At 48.9% G+C, this 27,628-nt stretch overlaps 1 protein-coding gene across 7 annotated transcripts in view; it reads left to right on the plus strand.

Moving 5' to 3' along the window:
- The window catches only part of WNK2 (WNK lysine deficient protein kinase 2), a 158,248-nt gene that overhangs the window by 103,780 nt on the left and 26,840 nt on the right, over positions 1-27,628 (plus strand). For 4 of the 7 annotated variants that reach the window (XM_033413628.2, XM_049711468.1, XM_033413634.1 and 1 more), the window contains 9 exons: positions 10,933-11,756; positions 12,047-12,116; positions 14,006-14,088; positions 14,185-14,876; positions 16,155-16,369; positions 17,276-17,464; positions 18,192-18,290; positions 24,701-24,745; positions 26,224-26,483. In XM_033413628.2, the coding sequence (XP_033269519.1) occupies positions 10,933-11,756; positions 12,047-12,116; positions 14,006-14,088; positions 14,185-14,876; positions 16,155-16,369; positions 17,276-17,464; positions 18,192-18,290; positions 24,701-24,745; positions 26,224-26,483 (2,477 nt within the window). The remainder of the gene's footprint in view (positions 1-10,932; positions 11,757-12,046; positions 12,117-14,005; positions 14,089-14,184; positions 14,877-16,154; positions 16,370-17,275; positions 17,465-18,191; positions 18,291-24,700; positions 24,746-26,223; positions 26,484-27,628) is intronic. The other 3 variants (XM_033413629.2, XM_033413630.2, XM_033413632.2) reach the window with 3 other exon arrangements.

The raw sequence follows: 27,628 nt of genomic DNA on the forward strand, positions 1-27,628 counted from the left end.
TTGTTAGTTTTACAAAAACAGGGTCATATTATTCACACTTTTCTGCATCTTGCTTTTCCTTTTTTTAAATTAAATTTAATTTATTTATTTTTATACAGCAGGTTCTTATTAGTCATCCATTTTATACACATCAGTGTATACATGTCAATCTCAATCTCCCAATTCATCACACACACCCCACCCCCCGCTGCTTTTCCCCCTTGGTGTCCATACGTTTGTTCTCTACATCTGTGTGTCTATTTCTGCCCTGCAAACTGGTTCATATGTACCATTTTTCTACGTTCCACATATATGCGTTAATATACGGTATTTGTTTCTCTCTTTCTGACTTCACTCCGTATGACAGTCTCTAGATTCAACCACGTCTCTACAAATGACCCAATTTTGTTCCTCTTTATGGCTAAGTAATATTCCATTGTGTATATGTACCACATCTTTTTTTTTTTTGGCATCCTTATTGGAGTATAATTGCTTTATAATGGTGTGTTGGTTTCTGCTTAATAACAGTGAATCAGTTATACATATGTTCCCATATCTCTTCCCACTTGCGTCTCCCTCCCTCCCACCCTCCCTATCCCACCCCTCTAGGTGGTCACAAACCACAGAGCTGATCTCCCTGTGCAATATGGCTGCTTCCCACTAGCTATCTATTTTACGTTTGGTAGTGTATATATGTCCATGCCACTCTCTCACTTTGTCACAACTTACCCTTCCCTCTCCCCATATCCTCAAGTCCATTCTCTAGTAGGTCTGTGTCTTTATTCCCGTCTTAACCCTAGGTTCTTCATGACCTTTTTTTTTTTTTGATTAGATTCCATATATATGTGTTAGCATACGTTATTTGTTTTTCTCTTTCTGACTTACTTCACTCTGTATGACAGACTCTAGGTCCATCCACCTCACTACAAATAACTCAATTTCGTTTCCTTTTATGGCTGAGTAATATTCCATTATATATGTGCCACATCTTCTTTATCCATTCATCTGTTGATGGACACTTAGGTTGCTTCCATGTCCTGGCTATTGTAAATAGCTCAGCAATGAACATTGGGCTGCATGTGTCTTTTTGAATTATGGTTTTCTCTGGGTATTTGCCCAGTAGTGGGATTGCTGGGTCATATGGTAATTCTATTTTTAGTTTTTTAAGGAACCTCCATACTGTTCTCCATAGTGGCTGTATCAATTTACATTCCCACCAACAGTGCAAGAGGGTTCCCTTTTCTCCACACCCTTTCCAGCATTTGTTGTTTGTAGATTTTCTGATGATGCCCATTCTGACTGGTGTGAGGGGATACCTCCTTGTAGTTTTGATTTGCATTTCTCTAATGATCAGTGATGTTGAGCAGCTTTTCATGTGCTTCTTGGCCATCTGTTTGTCGTCTTTGGAGAAATGTCTATTTAGGTCTTCTGTCCATTTTTGGATTGGGTGGTTTTTTTTTTTAATATTGAGCTGCATGAGCTGTTTATATATTTGGGAGATTAATCCTTTGTCCGTTGATTCGTTTGGAAATATTTTTTCCCATTCTGAGGGTTGTCTTTTCGTCTTGTTTGTAGTTTCCTTTGCTTTGCAAAAGCTTTTAAGTTTCATTAGGTCCCATTTGTTTATTTTTGTTTTTATTTCCATTACTCTAGGAGGTGGATCAAAAAAGATCTTGCTGTGATTTATGTCAAAGAGTGTTCTTCCTGTGTTTTCCTCTAGGAGTTGTACAGTGTCTGGTCTTACATTTAGGTCTCTAATCCATTTTGAGTTTATTTTTGTGTTTGGTGTTAGGGAGTGTTCTAATTTCTTTTACATGTACCTGTCCAGTTTTCCCAGCACCACTTATTGAAGAGACTGTCTTTTCTCCATTGTATATCTTTGCCTCCTTTGTCATAGATTAGTTGACCATAGGTGCGTGGGTTTATCTTTGGGCTTTCTATCCTGTTCCATTGGTCTATATTTCTGTTTTTGTGCAAGTACCATATTGTCTTGATTACTGTAGCTTTGTAAGATAGTCTGAAGTCAGGGAGTCTGAATCCTCCAGCTCCGTTTTTTTCCCTCAAGACTGCTTTGGCTATTCAGGGCCTTTTGTGTCTCCATACAAATTTTAAGGTTTTTTGTTCTAGTTCTGTAAAAAATGCCATTGGTAATTCGATAAGGATTGCATTGAATCTGTAGATTACTTTGGGTAGTATAGTCATTTTCACAATATTGATTCTTCCAATCCAAGAACATGGTATATCTCTCCATCTGTTGGTATCATCTTTAATTTCTTTCAACAGTGTCTTATAGTTTTCTGCATACAGGTCTTTTGTCTCCCTAGGTAGGTTTATTCCTAGGTATTTTATTCTTTTTGTTGCAGTGGTAAATGGGAGTGTTTCCTTAATTTCTCTTTCATATTTTCCATCGTTAGTGTATAGGAATGCAAGAGATTTCTGTGCATTAATTTTGTATCCTGCAGCTTTACCAAATTCATTGATTAGCTCTAGTAGTTTTCTGGTGGCATCTTTAGGATTCTCTGTGTATAGTATCATGTCACCTGCAAAGTGTGACAGTTTTACTTCTTCTTTTCCAGTTTGTATTCCTTTTATTTCTTTTTCTTCTCTGATTGCCATGTGTAGGACTTCCAAAACTATGTTGAATAATAGTGGTGAGAGTGGACATCTTTGTCTTGTTCCTGATCTTAGAGGAAATGCTTTCAGTTTTTCACCAATGAGAATGATGTTTGATGTGCATTTGTCATATATGGCTTTATTATGCTGAGGTAGATTCCCTCTATGCCCACTTTCTGGATAGTTTTTATCATAAATGCGTGTTGAATTTTGTCAAAAGCTTTTGCTGCATCTATTGAGATGATCCTATGGTTTTTATTTTTCAATTTGTTAATATGGTGTATCACATTGATTTGCATATATTGAAGAATCCCTGCATCCCTCGGATAAATCCCACTTGATCATGGGGTATGATCCTTTTAATGTGTTGTTGGATTCTGTTTGCTAGTATTTTGTTGAGGATTTTTGCATCTATATTCATCAGTGATATTGGCCTTTAGTTTTCTTTTTTTGTAGTATCTTTGTCTGGTTTTGGTATCAGGGTGATGGTGGCCTCATAGAATGAGTTTGGGAGTGTTCCTTCCTCTGCAGTTTTTTGGAAGAGTTTGAGAAGGATGGGTGTTAGCTCTTCTATAAATCTTTGGTAGAATTCACCTGTGAAGCCATCTGGTCCTGGACTTTTGTTTGTTGGAAGATTTTTTTTTTTTTGCGGTACGCGGGCCTCTCACTGTTGTGGCCTCTCCCATTGCGGAGCACAGGCTCCGGACGTGCAAGCTCAGCGGCCACGGCTCACAGGCCCAGCCGCTCCGCAGCATGTGGGATCTTCCTAGACCGGGGCACGAACCCGCGTCCCCTGCATCGGCAGGCGGACTCTCAACCACTGCGCCACCAGGGAAGCCCTGTTGGAAGATTTTTAATCACAGTTTGAATTTCATTAGTTGTGATTGGTCTGTTCATATTTTCTATTTCTTCCTGGTTCAGTCTTGGAAGATTATACCTTTCTAAGAATTTGTCCATTTCTTCCAGGTTGTCCATTTTATTGGCATAGAGTTGCTTGTAGTAGTCCCTTAGGATGCTTTGTATTTCTGTGGTGTCTGTTGTAACTTCTCCTTTTTCATTTCTAATTTTATAGATTTCAGTCTGCTCCCTCTTTTTCTTGATGAGCCTGGCTAATGGTTTATCAATGCTGTTAATCTTCTCAAAGAACCAGCTTTTAGTTTTATTGATCTTTGCTATTGTTTTCCTTGTTTCTATTTCATTTATTTCTGCTCTGATCTTTATGATTTCTTTCCTTCTGCTAACTTTGGGTTTTGTTTGTTCTTCTTTCTCTAGTTCCTTTAGGTTTAACGTTACATTGTTTGAGATTTTTCTTGTTTCTTGAGGTAGGCTTGTATAGCTATAAATTTCCCTCTTAGAACTGCTTTTGCTGCATCCCATAGATTTTGGATCATCGTGTTTTCATTGTCTCTAGGTATTTTTTGACTTACTCTTTGATTTCTTCAGTGATCTCTTGGTTATTTAGTAATGTATTGTTTAGCCTCCATGTGTTTGTGGTTTTTGTTCTTTTTCCCTATAATTGATTTCTAATCTCACAGCATTGTGGTCAGAAAAGATGCTTGATATGATTTCAATTTTCTTAAATTTACTAAGGCTTGATTTGTGACCCATTATGTGATCTGTCCTGGAGAATATTCTGTGCACACTTGAGAAGAAAGTGTAATCTGCTGGTTTTGGATGGAATGTCCTATAAATATCAATTAAATCTATCTGGTCTGTTGTGTCATTTAAAGCTTGTTTTTCCTCATTAATTTTCTGTTTGGATGATCTGTCCATTGGTGTAAGTGAGGTGTTACGTTCCCCCACTATTATTGTGTTACTGTCGATTTCCTCTTTTATAGCTGCTACCAGTTGCCTTACGTATTGAGGTGCTCCTGTGTTCGGTGTATATATATTTATAATTGTTATATGTTCTTCTTGGATTGATACCTTCATTATTATGTAGTGTCCTTCCTTGTCTCTTGTAACATTCTTTATTTTAAAGTCTATTTTATCTGATATGAGTATTGCTACTCCAGCTTTCTTTTGATTTCCATTTGCATGGAATATCTTTTTCCATCCCCTCACTTTCAGTCTGAATGTGTCCATGGGTCTGATTTGGGTCTTTTGTAGACAGTATATATATGGGTCTTGTTTTCGTATCATTTCAGCAAGCCTGCGTCTTTTGGTTGGAGCATTTATTCCATTCACATTTAAGGTAGTTATTGATATGTATGTTCCTATGACCATTTTCTTAATTGTTTTGGGTTTGTTTTTGTAGGTCGTTTTCTTCTCTGTGTTTCCCACTTAGAGAAGTTCCTTTAGCATTTGTTGTAGAGCTGGTTTGGTGGTGCTGAATTCTCTTAGCTTTTGCTTGTCTGTAAAGCTTTTGATTTCTCCATCAAATCTGAATGAGATCCTTGCTGGGTAGAGTAATCTTGGTTGTAGTTTCTTCCCTTTCATCACTTTGAGTATATCATGCCACTGCCTTCTGGCTTGTAGAGTTTCTGCAGAGAAATCTGCTGTTAACCTTATGGGAGTTCCCTTGTATGTTACTTGTCATTTTTCACTTGCTGCTTTCAATAATTTTTCTTTGTCTGTGATTTTTGCCAATTTGATTACTGTGTGTCTCAGCATGTTTCTCCTTGCTTTTATCCTGTATGGGACTCTCTGCACTTCCTGGACTTGGGTGGCCATTTCCTTTCCCATGTTAGGGAAGTTTTTGACTATAATCTCTTCAAATATTTCCTCTGGTCCTTTCTCTCTCTCCCCTCCTTCTGGGACCCCTGTAATGCGAATATTGTTGTTTTTAATGTTGTCCCAGAGGCCTCTTAGGCTGTCTTCATTTCTTCTCATTGTTTTTTCTTTATTCTGTTCCATGGCAGTGAATTCCACCATTCTGTCTTCCAGGTCACTTATCCGTTCTTCTGCCTCAATTATTCTGCTATTGATTCCTTCTAGTGTATTTTTCATTTCAATTATTGTGTTGTTCATCTCTGTTTGTTTTTTAATTCTTCTAGATCTTTGTTAAACATTTCTTGCATCTTCTCAATCTTTGCCTCCATTCCTTTTCGAGGTCCTGGATCATCTTCACTATCATTATTCTGAATTGTTTTTCTGGAAGGTTGCCTATCTTCACTTCACTTAGATGTTTTTCTGGGGTTTTATCTTGTTCCTTCGTCCGATACATAGCTCTCTGCCTTTTCATCTTGTCTGTCTTTCTGTTAGTGTGGTTTTTGTTCCACAGGCTGTAGTATTGTAGTTCTTGCTTCTGCTGTCTTATTTTGTTCTTTTTTTTATGGCTGTAGTATTCCATTGTATATCTGTACCACTTCTTCCCTTTTTTTGTACCACATCTTCTTTGTCCATTTATGTGTCAATGGACATTTAGGTTGTTTCCATGTATTAGCTATTGTGAATAGTGCTGCTATTAACGTAGGGGGTGCACGTATCTTTTTGAATTATAGTTTTGTCTGGATATATGCCCTGTAGTGGGATTGCTGGATCATATGGCAAGTCTATTTTTAGCTTTTTGAGGAACCTCCATACTGTTTTTCATAGTGGCTGCACCAACTTACATTCTCAACAACAGTGTAGGAGGGTTCTCTTTTCTCTACATCCTCTCCAGCATTTATTTTTAGACTTTTTAATGATGGCCATTCTGACTGGTTTGAGGTGGTACCTCATTGTAGTTTTGATTTGCATTTCTCTAATAGTTAGCAATGTTGAACATCTTTTTATATGCTTGTTATTGGCCTGTAATTCTTTTGTAGTATATTTTTCTAGGTTTGGTATCAGGATAATGGTGGCCTCGTAGAATGAATTTGGGAATGTTCTCTCCTCATCAGTTTTTGGGATAGTTTGAGAAGGCTAGGTATTTGCTCTTCTTTATATATTTGATAGAATTTCCCTGTGAAGCCATCTATCTTGTCCTGGACCTTTGTTTGCTGGGCGTTTTTTGATTATGAATTCAATTTCACTACTAGTGACCAGTCTCTTCAGATTGTCTATTTCTTTCTGATTCAGTCTTAGAAGATTGTGTGGCTCTAGGATTTTTTATCCACTTTTAGGTTGTCCAGTTTGTTGCTGTATAACTGTTCTTATGATTTTTTCATACCTCTGTGATATCAGTTGTAATTTCTCCTCTTTATTTCTTATTTTGTTTGAGTCCTCTCTTTTTTTTTCTTAATGAGCCTGGATAAAGGCTTATCAATTTTGTTTGTCTTTTAAAAAAAATATCTCTTGTTTTCATTGATTATTATGTTGTTTTTTGGTCTCTATTTTATTCATTTCTTCTCTGATCTTTATTATTTCTTTTTTCTGCTGACTTTGGGCTTTGTTTGTTCTTTAATTCCTTTGGACAGTAAATTCGGTTATTTATTTGAGATTTTTCTTTCTTTTTGAGGTAGGCCTATATTGCTATAAACTCCCCTCTTAGAACCACTTTTCAGTGTCACATAGATTTTTGAAAGTTGTGTTTTTATTTTCATTTCTCCAGATGTTTTCTGATTTCCTCTTTGATTTCTTCGTTGACCCATTGTTTTTATAATAGGATATTGTTTAATCTCCATATGTTTTAGTTTTTTCCATTTTTCTTCCTGTAATTGAATCCTAGTTTCATACTTTTGTTGTCAGAAATAATGCTTGATGTAATATCTGTTTTCTAAATTTGTTAAGACTTGTTGTGGCCTAGCCTGTGATCTATCCTGGAGAATGTTTCACATGCACTTGAACAGAATGTATATTGTGCTGTTTTTGGATGGAATGTCCTGTATGTATCTATTAAGGGCAACTGGTCGAATGTGTCATTTAAGACCACTATTTCCTTATTGATTTTCTTTCTATATGATATGTCCCTTGATGTAAGTAGGGTGTTACAGTCTCCTACTATTATTCTATTGTCAATTTCTCCTGTTCATATTTGCTTTCCATATTTAGGTGCACCTATATTGGGTGCATATATATTAATGAATGTTATATTCTCTTCTTGTATTGATCACTATATCATTATTTAATGCCCTTCTCTGTCTTTTCTACACTTTCTTCTAAAGTCTAATTTGTAAGATATGAGTATCACTACCAGCTTTCTTATCATTTTCATTTCCATGAAATATCTCCTTCCATCTCCTCACTTTCAGTCTGTGTGTCTTTCACTCTAAAGAGAGTCTCTTGCCCATAGGTGGGTCTTGTTTTTTATCCAGTCATCCACTTTATGTATTTTGATTGGAACATTTAGTCCATTGACATTTAAAGTAATTACATATAGGTGTGTACTTAACTGCCATTTTGTTACTTGTTTTCTGGTTGTTTTTGTCATTCTATATTCTTTTCTTCTTCTTTTAGTTTCTTCCCTTGTGGTTTGATGATTTTCCTTAGCGGTACGCTTGTCTTACTTTCTCCCTATCTTTTGTGTGTATCTATTGTAGGATTTTGATTTGTGGTTACCTTGGGGTTCATATATATTGACCTATGTATCTACTTGTTTTAAACTGGTAGTCATTTAAGTTCAAACACATTCTAAAAAATCTACATTTTTTTACTCCTCTCCCCCACATTTTGTGGTTTTTTTTTTTTTTTGGCCGTGCTGAGCGACATGCGGGATCGTAGTTCCATGACCAGGGATCAAACCTGTGCCCCCTGCAGTGGAAGCGTGGAGTGTTAACCACTGGACTGCCAGGGAAGTCGCCACATTTTGTGTTTTTGATGTCATATTTACATCTTCATGTTTATCCCTTAGCTGTTTATTGTAGTTATGGTTGACTTTCTAATTTTTGTCTTTTAATCTTGTACTAACTTATGTAAGCAGCTGATCCACAGCCTTTACTATATATTTGCTTTTACTAGTGGGATTTTTCCTTTCCTATAAATTTTTACATCTTGTTGTAGCCTTTTTTTTTCCACTTGGAGAAGACCTTTTAAGACTTCTTTTAGGGTGGTTTAAGTATTGATGAACTCTTTTAGTTTTTCCTTATCTAAGAAGTTCTTTGTTGCTCTTTTAATTCTGAATGATAATCTTGCTGGGTAGAGTATCCTAGGTTGTAGATTTTGCCCTTTCAGCACTTTAAATATGTCATGCCATTCCCTTCCGGCCTGCAAAGTTTCTGCAGAAAAATCAGCTGATACATTTATGGGTGTTCCTTTGTATGTGACTCTGTTTTCTTCTTGCTGCCTTTAAATTGTCTCTTTGTCTTTAACTTTTACCATTTTAATGATGGTACATTTTGGTGTGTGTCTCTTTCAGTTAATCTTGTTTGGGGCATTCTCTGCTTACTGTACCTGGATATGTTTCCTTCTGCAGGTTTAGGAAGTTTTCAGCCATAATTTCATCAAATACATTTTTGACACTTTTCTCTCTCTTTTCTTCTGGAGCCCCTATAATGCAAATGCTAGTGTGCTTGATGTTGTCCTAGAGGTCCCTTAAAGTGTTCTCATTTTTTTATATTCTTTTTCTGTTCTGATTGGATGATTTCCATTATTCTCTCTTCCAGATCTCTTATGCATTCTTCTGTATCACTTAGTCTGCTATTAAATCTTTCTAGTGTGTTTTTCATTTCAGTTGTTGTATTCTTCATCTCTGACTGTTTATTTTTTATATTTTCTACTTCTTTGTTAAAATTCTCACTGTGTTCATCTATTCTTTTCCTTAGTTCATTTAGCATTCTTTTTACTAATGCCTTGAACTCTTTCTGGTAAATTATTTATCTCTGTTTCATTTGTTGATTTTTCAGGTTTCTTTATTTTCATCATTTTTTCATTGCAAACAGACTCCTCTGTATTTGCATTTTGCTTAACGTTGTCTCTATGAAATTAGGTGAAACAGTTACCTGTCTTGGTTTTGGAGGGTTGTACTCGTGTGGGAGCATCTCTGTGCAGTCTGTCTGCCCAGTGGCTTTGTCGGGAGAGCTGGATCTGAAGTGAGCGTTGGTCATGTCTTGCCCCAGAGTGCGCTGACTAGTATCACCTTGGTGGTAGGTGGGGATGGAGATGGAGAGGGTGGAGGCAGAGCCAGATATGATCTGGGGCTGCTTCTAAGCTCAGTGGTCATCACTGCCCTTTTAGGAGCGGTGTCTGGTCCCGAGGTCTGGAGCCGAATCCCTGAGGGTGGGGTCTGAGCTACCTCCTTCCCCTCTAAGTGTGTGCTCTTCACCCTCCCGACAATGGCACCTTTGCACCAGTGGAGATCCATGCTGGAGCAAGAGTGTCTGAGTGGTGCCTGATGTAGGCCAGTGTGTGTGCTGATGCTGTCCCTGCACACCAGTCAGAGCTCCAGTCTAGACTGATTTGCCACCTCTGTCAACACCAGTAATGGCTGCTCCCACCCCATTCAGATGCAGGGCTGGGTCAGAGCCAGCTCTGTCTCCCACAAATGCACACTTTCCTCCGTGACAGCAGCCTTTGACCTAGTGGGAAGCTGTGCTGGAGCTAGAGGTGCAGGAGTGGGTGTTCAGTGTGGGCTAGGGCACGTGTTGGAACAGTTGACCAGAGTCCCAGGCAGTTTCAATCTGCTTCCTCTGTCTTGTTCCTAGGAGTAAGCAAGAGTGTTCACACTCTTCACAAGTGAATTCTAGGATTGTTATAGCCCAATATGTGTTCAAACGGCTCACTCCCCAGGGAGGATCTCCAAGCCCTTGTAATCCCTCTCTACTGTGTCCCCTCCTAGGGGTGCCGGTTCTGACCTGATGGCTTCTTACCCAACTCCAAGTGGATCTTTACTGCCTTGGTTGTATAAGAGTCTTCCTGCCAGTCTTTGGTTTGATTGTAGTGAGAATTGCTCCACATTTGATATATTTTTGAAGTGTTCATAGGGGGAGGTGAACTAGTAGAAGGTGTCCTTCTATTCCTCCATCTTGATCTCCTCTCTCTGGTCTGAGCTTCTGATCTTACCAAAGCACGGTGTCTGGTTCCTCAGAAGTTCCTGCTCACTCCAGGGCAGGGGAGTGTGTACAGCTCACTACTTAGATTTTATAATTTCATTTTACAGTTTTGTGGAATGGACCAGTGCAAGGGTGACCAGAGCCATATTTTTATGGAGCTGGAATGACAGTCGACAGACAGGTGATGGGTTATGCCTGATGGCTTGGTGCTACAGAAAAATCAGAAGGAAGGTGTGGGTATGCTAGTGCAGCTGAATGGGACACTGCTGGTGCATAGCCTGAGGTGGGAAGTGGGGCTGCGGGAAGACCTGTGCAAGATGTCTCAGGCAGAGGCCAGCACAGGCATGACGTTGGCATGTCTGAGCAAAGGAGAGAGGACTGGTGTGTAGGGCACCGCCAGCTCATAGAAAGCATCTTTTTGGCTAGCGAAGTGCCAGGTAGATAGGACCAGAATAGGTTAGTATAGAGGCATGTTCCCTGTTTCTTCTAGATCCAGCGTTCTCCAAAGACCAGCTGTCTTCGAAGGAAAAGCCCAGCTTCTCGGCCAGTCTGCAGCTTTTGAGCCAAGCAGGCCCCAGGGACCCTCCTGGTGGTGCACCATCCCCTCTGGTGCCATCATCCCCTCCCGTGACTGCTGTGCCCCAAGACATGGCCCCACCAGCTGCCAGTCCTAAGCCAGAGCCAGCAACAGGGGCTGCCGTGCAGGCAGGGGTCCCAGGGACCCCTCAGGGGCCGGCCAGTGAGCATAAGACCCCCTGGCTACCAGTGGAGACTCATGATGCCCAGCTTGCTGCACAGGCCCCTGGCACAGGCCGAGGGCCTTGTGCCCCATCTCTGGAGGCCCCATCCCACTCCACGGGTCCGGGGGATCCTGGCTCAGCCAGAGAGCCCAGCACCAGGGGGGAGCCCCTGTTGGCTTTGGCCCCTGTGTCTGGTGCCCCTGGCGGGGCCCCTCAGCCCACCCTGGGCCAGCCCCTTCCTCCACTCCCCTCTGTGGTGGGGGCCATCAGCCTGGCCACTCCCCAACTTCCCAGCCCCCCGCTGGCACCTGCCGCCCCCCCTCAGCCGCCCTCAGCCTTGGAGTCAGATGGGGAAGGGCCACCCCCAAGGGTGGGCTTCGTGGACAGCACCATCAAGAGCCTGGATGAGAAGCTGCGGACTCTGCTCTACCAGGAGCATGTGCCCACCTCCTCAGCCTTGGCCGGGACCCCTGTGGAGGCAGGTGACCGAGACTTCACCCCGGAGCCCCCAAGAGGGGACGAACCCCGCACAGAGGCCTCTGGGGGTGACCTGGCCCTGCTGCCCCAGCCTGCGGTGAGTACCACCTCACCCAGAGGCACTGTCCCCAGGTGGGGGTCTGGACAGGGGCGGGGACTGACTCTAACCCAGGCCAGCAGGCATCCTGGCCATATAGAGCCGCCTTACCCCAGCCCAGGCCGTCCCCTTCTCGGGGACCCCTGCCTGACCCACCCGTGCGTGTTTTGCTCGAGTGGCCTAGGGAGGAGGAGCCCAGCCTTTGGACTGGGGGAGAGGATTTGCAGTTTTGCTGCAGAGGTGTTAGCAAGTGAGGCTCACAGCTCTTTCCTTTTTGTTTCTTTCTTCAGTTGGAAAAGTCAGAAACAGCCCTTGGGTTAGATGTCACGTTGGAGCAGGCCACGTCCTTGCCGGTGACAGGTAACAAGCCATAGGCGCTACCAGCCTTCCTTACTCTGAAACATTCTGCCTCTTTACCCTTCATCCCCACAGCATCTTGGATGGGACCCGGATGTGGCAGGAGCTCATCACGATAAAGCCTTAGTTAAAACCCACTGAGTTCTAGCACAAACCATGTATTCACACTCCAGGGAGAGAAAGTCCTCTGTCTGTGGAAATGGGTGAACGCCCTGTTGACTGCGTGTTGGGATGTTATCAGGGCCTCTCTGGCCCCCCAGTGCTCTCAATATATTCTGGTGGACACCCCTAGCTTCCATTTCTTTAGAAGGTTACAAGATGACTGTTTCTATTTTGGACAGAGTACAGGGCTGGGACTGGGGAGTTCCAGCAGGTCCACGGGAGCTGCCAGGCTGGAGCCATCTGTGAAGTTCTGAAACAGGATTTCCTCCATGGCTCCTGGGTATTAGGCATCTCTGCAGGGACTCTCGCTGTAGTTCTCATTTCATTATCTGAACACCTGTGTTTCAGCCCAAGGAAGTTGGTCTGACCTTCTAAGGTGTTGGTTCTTTCTTGGCCTGGAATTCCTTGGGAGATTAGCAAGATAAGGATCCAGCTGACCTTGTAACGGGACCCTGGGTGTGTGTCAGTGGCAGGCACAGCCCCCCAGTTCACAGAGCAAGGGGAGTGGACCGTTGGATTCTGGCTAGACCCGTGGACAGGGCATTCTCTTATAGATGCCATTCTTGAGAGGGGTGAGGCAGCTGTAATTGGGGTCAGAAGCTGTAGCATATGATGTTTACCTGGGGAAGATGAGGGTCATGGGGTGAAGCAGGAGTGTGCTGAGGAAGGGAGAAGGCGAGAGGTTGTACCTGAGTGCCTGCTCCATCTCCTGACTTCTGTCCATGAGATGTGTACCATGGGCGTCCTTCTGCAGCATCAGTGACTTCAAGTGCTGGAACCTTCCAGAGTACAAAACTCATAGGAGAGTTCTAAGGAGACAGATTCTAGTTTGGAAGAGGTGAACTTTTCTGGCAGTCAGAGCTGTTGGTAATGAGCCTCCTGTCCCTGGAAGTGTGCAAAGCAAGGTTGGAGGATCCCCGCCACAGGCACGTGGGGAGGAGTGTCATGTGTTGTCTAGGGTTGGGGTTGCATGCCAGATGGGTCTAGGTCTTCCCAGGAATCTGTGAGGGGGGCAGCCCCCCAGCCTGGCTGGAGGCTCTGTCAGCCCCTGTCACCACCCCCAACCCCCCACAGCATGTCAGTCCAGCTCGGGTTAACGCACAGCCTCAGCTTTCTCTTGCTGTGTGCAGGTCTCAGCTCAGGCCAGACTCCCACACATGAGGTCCTTCTGCTTCTGTTGTTTACTCTTCACAGCAACCTGGGAAGGCTGATCAGAAATATCACCTGTAGATGGGGAACTGAGACAGCCTCAGATGACGGGAACCTTCCCTAGACACTGGAGCAGCAGGGTTAGGAATTAGCCTTATTGATCTGATTTTCCAGGACCTCATAAGACCCTTTTATCATCGGAACATGTCAGGGAGAGAGAAGGTGATGCCATCAGGTGATAGAGATATCAGGTGAGACAGTGTGACATCGTCAGGGGTCTAGAGAGGACAGGTGAGACAGGTGATAGTCATCAGGTATGTAGAGGGCCTGGCTGTGCCTGAGGGTCTGGAGCAGGGGTCTTCAGGGACCTGAGTGGTGTTGGGCTGATGTCTCCCTGCTTTTCTGGGTTCTAAGGAGTCTCCTGTGAAGTGACAGGGTTAGGATGTCAGTAGTTTTCGTTTTCCTAGCTGCACACACACCTTCTCAGTGCCACTCCCTTTCTCTTCTGACTGGCTGCTTTTGGGCCATTCCTGCCCTTGTTCTCTGTACCAGCCTGAGTAATGATTTTGATGTTCCTACAGCAGAATCATCTTTGAGCAGCATGCTGGGCTGTGAAGGAGGACAGGTGGCCTCAGATTCGCCCGTAGTACCCAGTGTCCCCCAGGTAAGGAGTTTTCTCCAGTGAGACGCTCAGTGGGTTGGCGGGCTTGCTCTCTGATGGTGTTTGTGTGGAATCTTTTCCTTTCCACTGTTTCCCAAGGATGCCCCTGCTTCTGCCATCCCTGCACGTCTGGAGCCCACAGATTGGACCAGCAGGGTCCCTGGGGAAACCTTGGACGAGTCCACGCAGAGCTGCCCGGGGACCTTGACTCAGCGTGGCCTGGAGAGCCCCCCCCAGACGCACAGCACTCTGATCTCGGGATCCCCTCAGAAGTGGCCAGGGCAGCAGGATGGCAGCTCGCCAGCCAAAACCGTGGGCCGGTTCTCAGTGGTCAGCACCCAGGATGAGTGGACTCTGGCCTCCCCCAGTAGCCTGCGGTACTCAGCCCCACCTGACGTGTACCTGGACGAGGCCCCCCACAGCCCAGACATGAAGCTGGCTGTGCGGCGGGCACAGACAGCCTCCTCCATCGAGGTCGGCATGGGCGAGCCCATGTCCAGTGACTCTGGGGACGAGTGCCCTCGAAGGAGGCCCTCCATGCAGAAGCACACCTCCCTGCCTGGCAGCGGTGGTGGTGTGGCCAGTGACTTTGTGAAGAAGGCCACTGCCTTCCTGCACAGGTCCTCTCGGGCTGGCTCCCCAGGCCTGGAGACACCCAGCAGGATGGGCGTGAAGGTCCCCACCATCAGCGTGACCTCCTTCCACTCCCAGTCCTCCTACATCAGCAGTGACAATGACTCAGAGATCGAGGATGCTGATATCAGGAAGGAGTTGCAGAGTCTTCGAGAGAAGTAGGTCCTGCGGACCAGGTCGGGTCCGGGCCATGGTGTCAGGGAAGTGTCCGGCAGCTGAAGTCCAGGTCCTGCCATGTGCACTTTGAGCTGCCTGGGCCGGGTGACAGGGTACAGGTGATGTCCCTGCCGTCAGACCTGGTCCCTGGTCTCTGAGGGCCACACCTCCCCTCATCCTTTGGCCTCACACACAGGCCTTGCTCACACTCGCTCTCTCCCCCTGCAAGTTCTACCTGCCCCTGCTTTGGTCAGGGTCACTGAGGTACAGCTACACCGTGAAGTCTCCTTCAGGGCAAGAGCGCCCCACTGTACAGTTACTAAGGTGGGGAGAGGCCGGAGTCCTTGGGAAGGAGTGGCCATGGGCTCTTGGAGTGGGCCCAGAGATGGGAGACGTGGGCAGGAGGAGCCCGTGCCTCTCTCTCCCACTATTGGCTCTGCACGGAGAGCCCCAGCCCCGCCCTCACCTCAGCCCCGCTCTCCCCTTCCCCTGCCCCAACACTGGTCCTAGCTGCATGCTCCCTGAGGAAGGCCAGCAGGGACCACCGGGCCCTTTCCTGGACTGTTCTAGAAACTGCCCTTGCCCACAACCAGTGATTCTACCCGAGTCGTCATGGCAGCTTCCTACCCACGTGACCTGTCATCTCGACTCTGTTCCCAGGGATGATGCTGCTTGTGGGGTCAACCTGAGCTGGAAGCTGCACTGGCCAGGGCTGGAGCCCTGGGTCCCTGGATAATAACATGTCTTCTGTAGACTTGCTTGTGCAGCCTTCCTTTCCTCTGAGAGGCCTCTTGGGCCCTGTTCCCTCACATGGAGGAAGTAACACTTATTTGCCTGATAAGCTGAGGCAACCCTCCAGTTCTGAGCACTGATTATTTGTTGCTTCACCCATGTTCATGATTAGGGTTTGTGTTGTAAGCATAAATGTGTGAAGTTGTTCATACCGCTCCCCCTACCACTAAAAAACACAGCAATGTTACAAGTCTGGATATCAGAAAACTTGAATCTCCTTAGGCTGGGCTTTGTGCAGTTCTCTATTGCTGGGTGTGTTGATGCCAGAGGCCCCCAGTGATACTCCCACTTGGCTTAGCTGTAAACAGAAAGTGATGTTTAAATGCCCCCGTGTCCCCTGTGCGTGGCCCATCTGCCCAGGCTACCCTGTGGGCTCCCCGCCGCACTCCTCACACCTGTCCTGCCAGCCCCGGGCTCTCCTGCAGGGGCCTCGTGTTGGAATCAAGCAGAACGCCCACCTGGCTTCCCTCTTCCCTTCCCTCCTGCAGGCATCTGAAGGAGATCTCGGAGCTACAGAGTCAGCAGAAGCAGGAGATCGAGGCACTGTACCGCCGCCTAGGCAAGCCGCTGCCCCCCAACCTGGGTCTCTTCCACACGGCACCTCCAGTCGGCCGCCGGAGAAGGTCCAGCAAGAGCAAGCTGAAGGCGGGGAAGTTGCTAAACCCCCTGGTGCAGCAGCTCAAGGTCGTGGCCTCCAGCACAGGTTGGCCCAGGGCCCTCCTGGCCGCCCTCATGCGTGGGAGCCGGGCAGGCGGGAGGCAGGCACGAGGTCCTGAAAAAGCGCTTCTTGAATCTCCTTGCACTGGAGCAGGGAAGCCGTTTCAGGCCTGGGAGAGTTCGGGCCTCTGCCCCTCCTGCCGGGAAGGAAGGACTGAGGGGCAGGCTTTCGTGGAGTCCTCAGCCACCTGTGGTTGCAGTGTGCTCCTCCTTGCAGAATGCTGCCTGGGACGGAGGCTGCTTCCTCTGATCCCGTTTCTCAGGCATATGTCACCCCCTGACAGAGGGGGTCGAACAGCTGCCTTGGTGGGGGGGAGAGGATGGTAAGGCTCCCCCACCCCTAGCCCTTAACCGCAGTGCCCAGGCACTGAGAGTGCACCCTGACCCCAAGCCCCCACACTCTGGGGTGGGGACCCAGGGAGCTGAAATCCCCAGATGCGCCAGGTAGGAAGCCAGCAGTGAGTTAACTTAAGCCCTCCCTCTCCATGTTACAGATAACCTGCAGGGCACACATCCAAGGATTACAAGGATTACACAAAGCTACATGAATTCCATGCCAATTCCTAAAGCTAACATGAGACTTATGAGAGTGAGGAAATCCACAGGTCCCTTTTGAGCCTAGGTGTGCATCTCCAGGTGTGCTGTGGTCTTTTCACTGCACTTGCACAACACAGGCTGGCACAGTGTTGGTGATTAGTAGAAAGAGTAGTCGTTTTCTTTGATCTTCCTGACACCCCCACATGGGCGACCCAGCCATGCCCCCGTTGCCTGCAGGGACTCAGCTTCCCCAAGGTCACCCAGCAAAGAGCAGGGAGGATAGACATGGCCTGAGCTGGCTGGTCTGTCCTGTGGTGCCTCATCGTGCCTGTCACCCCTTCTCCCCCCAACCCAGGTCACTTGTCAGACTGCAGCAGAGCCCCTCCTGCTAAGGACCCTGCCCAAGCTGGGGCAGGGCCCACAGCAGCTTCAGACCCATGTGGGAAGGCAGTTCAGACCCAGCAGCCTTGCTCCGTGCGGGCCTCCCTGACTGCAGACATCTGCTCCGGCTTGGCCAGTGATGGAGGCGGAGCGCATGGCCCAGGTGATTCCCAGCTCGCCCGTCTCCGAGCATGTGCTAGCCTCATAGGGCCCGTGTGGCATAGAGGGGACGTGAGCTGCGGCCAAGGCTGCCGACAGCTTCTTAAGGAAAAAAAATAATAGACGTAGCTTTTGAATGAAAAAAGTGGATGGCCTTCCCATCGTCGAGTCTTGCTGTAAGCAGCTCAGAGGGAGGTGCGCTTTGCAAGAGCCGGCCTGGGGAAGGCGCCAGGACCAGTGAGAGGTCAGATGTGGCGTCTGCTGCGTGCTCTGCGCCGGTTCCCAGGCACTAGCCCACCCCGTCCCACCCCATTCCCCACTAAACATGGGTCCTTCCGTCAGGAGGGCCAGCTGGGGGGACGAGGGCACAGCTCTCGAGCTGGGAGATTGGCCTTGAGGAGGAAATGCTCGTCACCGCTGCCGTGGACGTAGCAGCTACGCGATGAGGTGCTCCACCCCCCACCATCTCTGTCCAGAGAAGTCGTGGTGACCGCTGCCGGTGCCCACCCCCCACCCTGCCCCGCACGCTCTCCTGGGGTCCGCTTCTCTTCCGCTCCAACACTGCCTCCTTTGCATTACATGGTCAGTGGCTGTGGTCCTCTGGGCTGGGCTAGGTGGAGCCGTGGATGCTAAGTGAAGAGGCTGATATGGCTTGTGGTGTGTAGGAGGAATCCCAGAGACTGTACTTGATGCCTGTCTCTTTGTTTTCTTCCCTCTATATTCATTTGCAGGCTGGACGGTTTACCACCCAACGTCTGAGAGAGTGACCTATAAGTCTAGTAGCAAACCTCGCGCTCGATTCCTCAGTGGACCCGTGTCTGTGTCCATCTGTCTGTATTTGTTCTTTTGTATTTTATCACCTCCTGGCCCTTGGTTTCTCCCCTGCCCCTCCCTGTCTTCATTACCTTCCATACATTCTGTAGGACGCCTACCCCACCCCATTGAAATCACCTATTTAATATAAGAAACGGAACCCCGTCCATGCCCACCCTTCTGGCCCCAGAAAGCGCCAGTGCATGCTCTTGGCTGGCTCATGCCCGGACACCAAAAGCATGTGCAGTGGCTCACCCACTCCTGGCCTTGGGCGCTCTGCCGCCAGGCCCCCAGGTGCTCTGCATTTCTCTCGTCACTCGTTTGTTTAGTGTTTTTTTCTTTTTTTATGTTGGACGTAGTTTTATTTCTGTTGCGATTGTGGCAAATTTACACGTCCGCTGTCCCCAGCTCCAGCGACAACAAAAAGACAACCCCGGCCTTCTCTAGACGCATGGTGTGTTTCACACGTGTCTGGACTCTGAAGACATGCATGTAGCAAGCTGAGACAGTTCTAGAAGGTCACTGGAGGGTGTAACTTCTGTACAAGGGCCGTATCACAACATCCAGTACTGTTAACCCACTGCCCCACTCCCTGCATGTGGAAATGCTGAGAGAACGTGCTCCAGCTAGGATGTCCCAGCCCCCCTCTCCATTCTGGTCACGTCAGGAATCTCTAACCCTGAGAGATGTGATTCCCAGCCTCCTGCTGTGCCTCCCTTTCTGGGCCCGGCCCCTCCTGGTCTTGTCTCTAGCTGGAGCACTTTACTTGGTGTATTTCCTTCTCATCTCACCGACCTCAGAGATGAAGTCAATTATTCAGTTCCTCAAAGCTCTGCTAAACCAAAACTCAAGTCCCAGTCAGACTCCCTGGAACACCCTCCTAGTACCCAAGGACTCCATGTCCAGGAGTGGCACATCTGCTCAGGCTGTCCAAAATGGTTTTCATTCCTCAGATCAATTGGCCAATGATTCAAAAGCTGTGAGGTTTTCAGGTTTTTGTTTTTCAACGGAAAAGTTAAGCTTTTAACCAGTTGGATTGTACATGCTGGTTTAGGGCATGTGGCTTTTGCTGGTACAATAAAGATACATTGTGCTTGTTGTGATCTGAGGCCACGTCCATGGCAGCCGTCCATCAGCGTTCAGTGTCCATCCCCATCAGAGGGACTCTGGCACCCTCCTGTGGGAGGGACAGGTTGGAGGCATAGGACCACATAGAAATGCTCAGGGACTGCCCAGTGCTTCTTGTCCACTAACAGGGGCCCTATTTCAGCTCAAGTGTCATGGGGCTACTGGTTAGTTGCTAAGTTGGGTGGGGGGCTGGGAGGCCTGCATGCATCCTGGCTCCCTGCTTACCTCACGGCATCACTCACTGGTCCTCTTCTGCCCGTGTGTGCCTGGCTCTTGCCTGAGAAGCTGTGGTGAGGGCACCTGGGTTTCCAGGTGTCTCATGGTCGGACAAGTATGTGTATCACTGCTGGGAGGGTGGCTGGCCAGGCGTGGGAAGCAGATGAGAGCAGGGCACTTAGAATAAAAGTGTGCGAGTGACCAGCACCACGTTCGCCCCCGAGGTCATTGCCATGCTACCTTTCTACCCACGTGGTTCTTTTTTTTCCTAAGGGTTTTCATTTGCATTGTTAATTATTGTTCCAGGCTAAAAAAAATTTTTTTTGAGGCACAGTAGGGACAAAAGGTTTATGTTTTACTTCTGTCTCTGTGGCCAGGAGGAAAGGAATGTGTGAGGCACGGCTCGGTGGAGACAGGGACCAGGCCTAGGCAGGTTGATTTTAGGTAGTGGTACCTGCTGGCCTGGAAGGCCTTATTTCCTCTGATGCTGTGAATCTGATGGTACTGCTCGTTTTCACACCCTGGCCCTTTTAGGCACACCTTGGCTGAGTTCCTAGTCTTCGGGCCACAGCTTGGCCCCCACATGGTCTGAGGTTGCTGGTCCGAGACTGTGCTGTGGGTTCCTGCCCTGGGCCCTCTCGCCCACAGGCCTCCAACTGGGGGCATGTGCAGGCTCAGCCTGAGCTCCTGCTGCTCTAAGGGGGTGGGATGCCCCAGGGCACCCCCTCCTGTCCCATGTGCTCTGGCATTTGCCAAGCCCTCTAGGGGTCCTCAGTCTGCTGGTTTCTGGGTGACCAAGGAGCTTTGTGGTCCGAGAGGAGACTGAGTACATGCCTGTGAGAGACTGGAGGGAGATTCAAAGCTGGTTGCAGCCCCTGAGGGCTGAGAGGCAGGGGGACTTTGGGCAAAGATTGTAGAGAGGAGGGCATGCAGAGCAGTTGGAAGACCCTGAAGTGTGCCCACTCGGTGGGATCTGGGTTGGCTGCGAGGGCTGGAGGGAGCTTGAACTTGGGTGCTGAGAGCCATGGCTTTGGGGATGTGGGGGCAGCTAGCCCAGCCCAGAGCTAAAGCCAAAAGAGGGTTTTCAGTTTGCTGCCTTGAACTGAACAGGAGACAAGACTCTAGGAAAATAAAACCTGTGTTAAGCTTTGAAGTACAGAAAGAAGGTCCCAGCTTCATTGAAGCTCAGAGAAGATGAGAGAGGTTGGAGATGGGTGGGGGCGACTGGGGTGGAGCTGCAGGCAGCTTCAGGAGGTGAGGAGGTAACTTGGGGTGGGCGAGGCAACCATGCACAGGATGGAGAGCCGGGGGAGGGAGGGTAAGCCTGGACGCCTCTGTGGGGCGGGTGCCGGGACAGGCCAGCCGTCGGAGCAGTAGGCAGGCCGGCCCGCAGGGAAGGGCAGATGTGGGGGTGAGGCTCTGGGCACAGAACCCTCCTTGCGGCCAGTGGAGGGTTCAGGGAAGCTTGGAGTCGGTGCGGGGTGGGGGTGCGTGGTCGTGTTCAGAAGTGGTTGTGTGCTGTTAGTCAGAAGCTGTTGTCAGACCCATTGATCCTCCCTGCCTCTGGCTCCTCCTCATCTGAACAGAGGCAGGTGCGGGTACCCTTCCAGGACTTTCTCTGTGCATGTAGAACGATGGAGTCTGCTTTGTGTTTTTCGCACGTGTCCATCAGCAGCAGGCCAGGTGCCCATGCTGAAGCACGTTTGTCTCTGGGACCCCCAGGGGCTGCTGTGCAGCCCCCAGGTCCTTCCCTCACCTGGGAGTGTTCTCATCTCTCCCTGTGGGGACTCAGGCAGGGGAGGTCACCCAGGGAGGAGACACCCCCTCACAAAGCCACTCAGGTCGAGCTGTCCGAAGGGCAGGCCCTGTGCCAGCTGGGGAGTGAAGCTCAGGGTGGAGTCACCCTAGGGCAGAGCCGAGACACATCCTGCTTCCCTGTTCATGCTGCACAGGAGAGTTTCAGCACTTGTCTTGGCTCGAGACTAGGGGGCCGGATACAGAGACGCCCGGAATGATGTTTTGGCTCTATAGGCCATTTGTTTCTGGTGCCAGAACAGAGTGTCTAATGCCACTGTCAGGTGAAAGGCTGACCGTTGGAGGTACCCCTCTTGTCACGGGGAAGGTGGGGAGGCCCCTGGCTGGTCCACAGTGAGGCTGCGGGCCCCAGTTCCTGTGAGCTTCGTTAGTATTTGAACACTGACAAACAGCAGGTGTGGTCGTGGCTACAGGGCCTGGCCCACTTCTTGAGCAGTCTGCCCGCATCGGATACTCTGGGACTTGAGGTGTCCCTTGAGCGGTCCAAGGGTCTAGACGGCACTGGGTGCCCGAAGTGCTGACCGTCCACACCAGGAGCAGCCTTTGTTTCCATGCCAAAGTGAATGTGGGGGCAAAGTGGTGTGGGGGCCTCACTGCACACAGGCCTGGGTGCTGCCTGAGACCCCTGGCCTGGCTGTGAGGGCAGGTGGCTGGTGGCTCTGTGGGCGACTCCTGCAGACACGTGCTGCACCAGGACAAGGCTTTAGGTCATCCAGTGTGTTGCTCCTTTGCAGTCTGGGAAGAACAGTTTTCCCAACAGCTGGGAGAGGCTGCCAAGCCCTGCGTCCCTAGCATCTGCCCTTGTGGAAGCTTCTCTGAGTCGTTCTGGGGCCTCTAAGCCAGCTCTTGCCAAGCCTTGGCTAAGGACGGAAGTCCTACAGGGGAAGACTCACTCTTCATGGGAAACCAGGGGTGGGGCTGGTTAAAACCATTATGCCCCATGTGGGCCTGATGTGGGCTTCCTGTGGGCCCACGTGGGTCCCCTGTAGGCCTCCTGTGGGCCGTAAGTGGGCCCCTTGTGGGTCCCATGTGGGCCCTCTGTGGGTCCTGTGTGGCCTTCGTGCCCTTGTGTTGCTGCCTTGTAGCCTGCTGGCTCTGTAGGCAGGAACTCGATGTATACACTAGCACAGTACGGGTTGAGCAGGGCTGGGTGGAGGCTTGTTCATCAGAATCTGTCTGCGTGGTGGGTGTTGAGGGCAGGACCCAGGCCAGGGCACAGACACGGGGGAGGAGACTCAAGTGGCCACCTGAGGATGGACAAGGGCTCTGGTGTGAGTATGGACTGGTTAGCCACACGATGCCTGCTCAGCTGTGGTTCTGCACTGAGCCGGACAGTGTGGCCTCAGTGTGGAGGGACCCGAATCTGGTTGGTTTGTGTTTAAAGGTCCACCCTAAGGGCTGGGAGCTGTCTGTATTCTGGTCATCTCAGGGCCTGTGTTCAGCGAGGGCATGGAAGGCTGGGGGCTATCCGTGCTCCATCTCCTCGGGCTGTGTCCGGTGAGGGTGTGGAGGTCTCAGTGGGCTGGTATCGCTCTCTGGCTCTGAGCACCATGTCCTGGTGGCCGATGGCTTTGACCCTGGGTTCCCGGGAAGGTCGGTCTGGGGCCCTGATCGCAGGCCCAGGCTCTGTCTAGCACTCCTGACCAGGCAGCTCCTGGGGCTGGCTGGCGTGTTCTCTTTCCTGTGAGCTCTGAATGCAGAGCTCTAGCTGCACTAGGAGGTGCCAGGCAGGCACAGAGAAGCCTTTTGAAAGAACCTGCTACTGTGAGGCTGCAGGGACCTGGCAGAGTGATTAGTCCCATGTCCCAGGGTCATCTCTAGGGGACTGCTACGGCCCAGAGGACGCTACAACCACAGGAATCTGACTAGGAAACGTGCACTCATCTGGTGCCCTGCATGCTCACAGAGCCCAGGACCCTCCTCCCTTCGTGCCTCAGAGCCCCCAGAGGGCCTTGTGCTCTCAGTTGGGGTCCATCACAGGACACAGACCAGCAAAAACACTTCAAAGTTCCCACTGAGAATCCGTCAGTCTGGATTGCTGGCCTTTTTTGGTTTTATTAGCACATTAGAGACCCCAACAGAATATCACCTCCCTTTTTATCAAGTCAGCCTCATAGAACACAACAGAATGAGCAAAAATAAGTGCAACTCAATTTGAGCTAGGTTTCTGAGCCCAGTGGGCACAGCTCTTCCCCAAGGAGCCTTTGTCCCCGTCCCCAAATGCAGGAGGCAGCATCTTGCCTTCCACAGCGAGAGTGCTAGGAATGACTGTGTGGCGGGCACCCTCCAGGGAGTATGGGGTGTGCAGGGAATTGTGCTCCAGGCGACGGGGCCGTGGGCCGGAGCACAGACACCCTCCGTGCTAGTGTGGCCTTGCTGAGTGACCTTGGGGACACCTGAGCCGTCCTTGCCCATCCCACGTTTGCCTGCTTGGCTCCCTGGGATGCCACTGGGTAAGCTGGGTGTAGCAGCCCCTCCCAGGCAACTCATCTGCCCTCCAGGTGGGCACTGACTGTCAGTGCCAGACACTAAAGTCACTGCCCATCTGTCTTAGCACAGACAGCCTCTGGGGAGCACAGGGCCTGGCAGCATTTAGTCATGGTGCAATAAGGAGGCCTCGCCCTGCCCCAGTGGACCTGGAATACCAGATGAGGCAGCAGCGATACAGAGAATCAGGGTCGGCCCTGCCTCCCACCTCTCTAGATAGGATCCCTCAGATTTCCCCACCACACTTGCCACTGGCCTGTTCAGGGCAGCTGTCCAGGATCTGGGATTGGCCTCAAACCTGCAAAACAATGTATCTTTTTGCACTTGGAAAACTGCCCATGGGCCTCCCTCTGGGCAGAGCTAGGCTCTGCTCCATTGAGAGCTCTCCTGGCTGACTCTTAGTGGGTTTCCTGCCTCAACCAGCGGGGCTCCCAGAAACCTTACATTTGAAAGCCAAGCAGTGTGCTTTGCTTTTTTTTTTTTCTCCTTTCTCTCTCTCTCTCTTTTGTTTTTTGAATATGCTTCTAGAGACACACACACTTCTACCTGAAGCTTGGGGCTTGGCCCTGCACCTCCGCCCCTCGGCGAAGCTCGTGTGAACCTCCACACTGACTTGGGGGCCGCCCAGTTAGCCCAGGAGGCTGGTCCCTTCTCTCTGAACTGCTGGCCTTTGCTCCTCCTCACACACTGATGACTTTTGCTTAGAGTGTGGTGGCTTGTCCCCCATGTGTGCTGTCCTGCCTAACCCTGTGGTCTTGTGTCATTTCTTCTTCCCTTGCAGGGTCTGCCTTGAAGCGTCTCTGTCTAGGCAAAGAGCACAGCAGTCGTAATTATCGGGTTTTTTACCCCTTGTCCGCTTCCATCGCATGGGCTTTATTGTCGCTAGTGTGCATCAGGGTTTCCGCGACTAGACCGGGAGCCAAGGGCCCAGCGGGTGGCCGGGCGTGGGCCTGCTCTGCGCCCACCCTTCACAGGTGCTGCTTGGCCTCCGCCTGGCGAGATAGCCGCCCTCGGGCGCCCTTTTGAGTCTCCATGGCTCCTAGAGTTTGTGCATTCTTGCCAGTTCACATCTAACAGGCTGTCCTTCTCCGGAACGTCCACATATTACCAATCATTAATTGGCTCCTTTTCCAAAACCGTAGGAATGAGTATTTCCTTGAAGTGCTAAAGATGAGTGCCCCTCACAGAGGAGAGATGCCAGGACAAAATGGGTATCAGTTTACCTGGGCCGCCCACTGCTCTCATCTCATGCCTTTTTTTTGTTTGTTTTTTTTTAATTTATCTGTTTTTCTTTTCTGGCTGAAATGTTCATGTAGAAATAGCAGCGTGTGTAAAATCTCATCACTAATGTTTAACTGTTTGTGTCTGTGCTGTTTCATTGCTAGCCTCTAAAGTAAACTACATATTGCAATGGCTTGTTTGAAGAGATGGTCATTAGGTTATTTATTGAATGCAGAAAATTTAAAAATTGGTTTATCCAAAATTGCCAATAAGAAATTATGTGCTGGGGAAGGAAAGGGACACAATTCAAAAAAATTTAAAAGTCCTGTTTTGGTCATTAAAAAAGATCTTTGAGTGAAGTGGCCAAGTGCGCTCACCTTTGTCCAGCTCCACCTAAGCCACAGCCCCAGGCCTTCCCGGGCAGCCGGGCCTCCCAGTTCCTCCTGTGATAGGCATCAGCCCCTCCGTTGGCACCAAGCTTGTAGACCCATGTCGGAAGGCTCTGGGTATTTGTATCCTTTATTGTTATTACACACTCTGGTGAGGAGAGGCGTGATTTCTGTGTCTTAAATTCCAAATCACCAAGTCATTATCATTCACGGAAACATCAGCAATCCAGCCTATTGCAAGCATTTTCCCTTTGCTGGAAGGATAGCAGCAGCTGCTAAGCATTCTGCCTAAAGTATTGTTGAATCACCTCTGAATCCTCATATTAGAGCTGAGAGTGCAGAAGCGTGAGGAATTTGCCCCCAGTCTGTGTCCAGCTGCACCAGGAGTTTTCTAAACTCTCTCACATGGGGGTCTGGTGGTCCTGGGCAGTGTGGGCACAGAGGATGCTGAGTGAGGCTGCCAGCAGCTGGGGTCCTGTCCCCTGGCTGATGAGATGGGTGATGGCTGCCTGGCAATGCCCAGTCCCCTGAGGTCGCTCCACTGTGTCTAAAACTGCATGGACCCCCCCAATGCAGACCATCTCCTGAAGCAAGGTGTTGCCTGGCTTAAGCGAGACCACTGTATGAATGACTGCAGCCAGCCAGTGGTGCTGGCGTGTGGTGTCACCAACCCTGGCCTGTGTGTGCTCTCTAGGGTCCTCCACCAGCAGCCTGGTCCCGGGCCCTGAGCCGGGCCCCCAACCTGCCCTGCACATCCAGGCGCAGGTGAACAACAGCAACAACAAGAAAGGCACCTTCACGGACGACCTGCACAAGTTGGTGGATGAGTGGACAAGCAAGACGGTTGGGCCCACACAGCTGAAGCCGTCACTCAACCAGTTGAAGCAGACGCAGAAGTTGCATGACATGGAGGCCATGGCAGGCTGGCCCCCGGCCTCTGGCGAGGCACGGGCTGTAAGTGGGGCACGGGGTGGGGGTTGGGGGCTGGGCTTGCCCAGAGTCGAAGACACAGAATGGGAATGAAGCTGTGACTCCAGATCTCAGCAGAACCTCTGAGCAGCAGGCCTTAGCCCAGTGTTGGGCAGTGTCTAGGTGGGACTGGCCAGCAGCTTGCAGGTGTGGCCTCATCCTGGTGAGCCCACCTCAACCTGTCTTCCACCAGAGCCCAAGCTGGCAAAGTGGGTGGGGTCTGCACGACATACCCAGGGGACACCCCTTATTGAGTTTTAGCTCAGGTGCCCCAGACCACGTGGGGCAGAAGTGAGGAGCTGCTGTCTTAGGTTTTGTTGTGTGAATTGTTCCTGTATTAGGACCGCTGACTTCAAAGCCTACTTGAAGGAGTATTCCCTCTTTTTCAGTCTCCTGGAAGAGTTTGTGCAAGATTATGTTATTTTTTCCTGAAATGTTTAGCAAAGTTCACTGGTGAAGCCATCTGGGCCAGGAGGGTTTTGTTTTTCTTTTTAACTTTTAATTTTTTATTGGAGTATAGTTGATTAACAATGTTGTCTTAGTTTCAGGTGTACATCAAAGTGATTCAGTTATACATATACATGTATCTATTCTTTTTCAAATTCTTTTCCCATTTAGGTTGTCACATAATGTTGAGCAGAGTTCCCTGTGCTATATAGTGGGTCCTTGTTGATTATCCATTTTAAATATAGCAGTGTGTACGTGTCAATCCCAAACTCCCTATTTCTCCCGGACCCTTCTCCCTGGTAACCATAAGTTCAGTTCTCTAAGTCTGTGAATCTGTTTCTGTTTTGTAAATAAGTTCATTTGTATCATTTTTTATTTTAGATTCCACATATAAGTGGTATTGTATGATATTTGTCTTTCTCTGTCTAACTTACTTCACTCAGTATGACAATCTCTAGGTCCATCCATGTTGCTGCAAATGGCATTATTTCATTCTTCTTAATGGCTGGGTAATATTCTGTTGTATATATGTACCACATCTTCTTTATCCATTCCTCTGTTGATGGACATGTAGATTGCTTCCATGTCTTAGCTATTGTAAAAAGTGCTGCAGTGAACATTGGGGTGCATGTATCCTTTTGGACCATGTTTTTCTCCGGATATATGCCCAGGAGTGGGATTGC

Source organism: Orcinus orca, chromosome 6 (genome assembly GCF_937001465.1).
Source record: "Orcinus orca chromosome 6, mOrcOrc1.1, whole genome shotgun sequence".
In the NCBI taxonomy this organism is placed as follows: Eukaryota; Metazoa; Chordata; class Mammalia; order Artiodactyla; family Delphinidae; genus Orcinus; species Orcinus orca.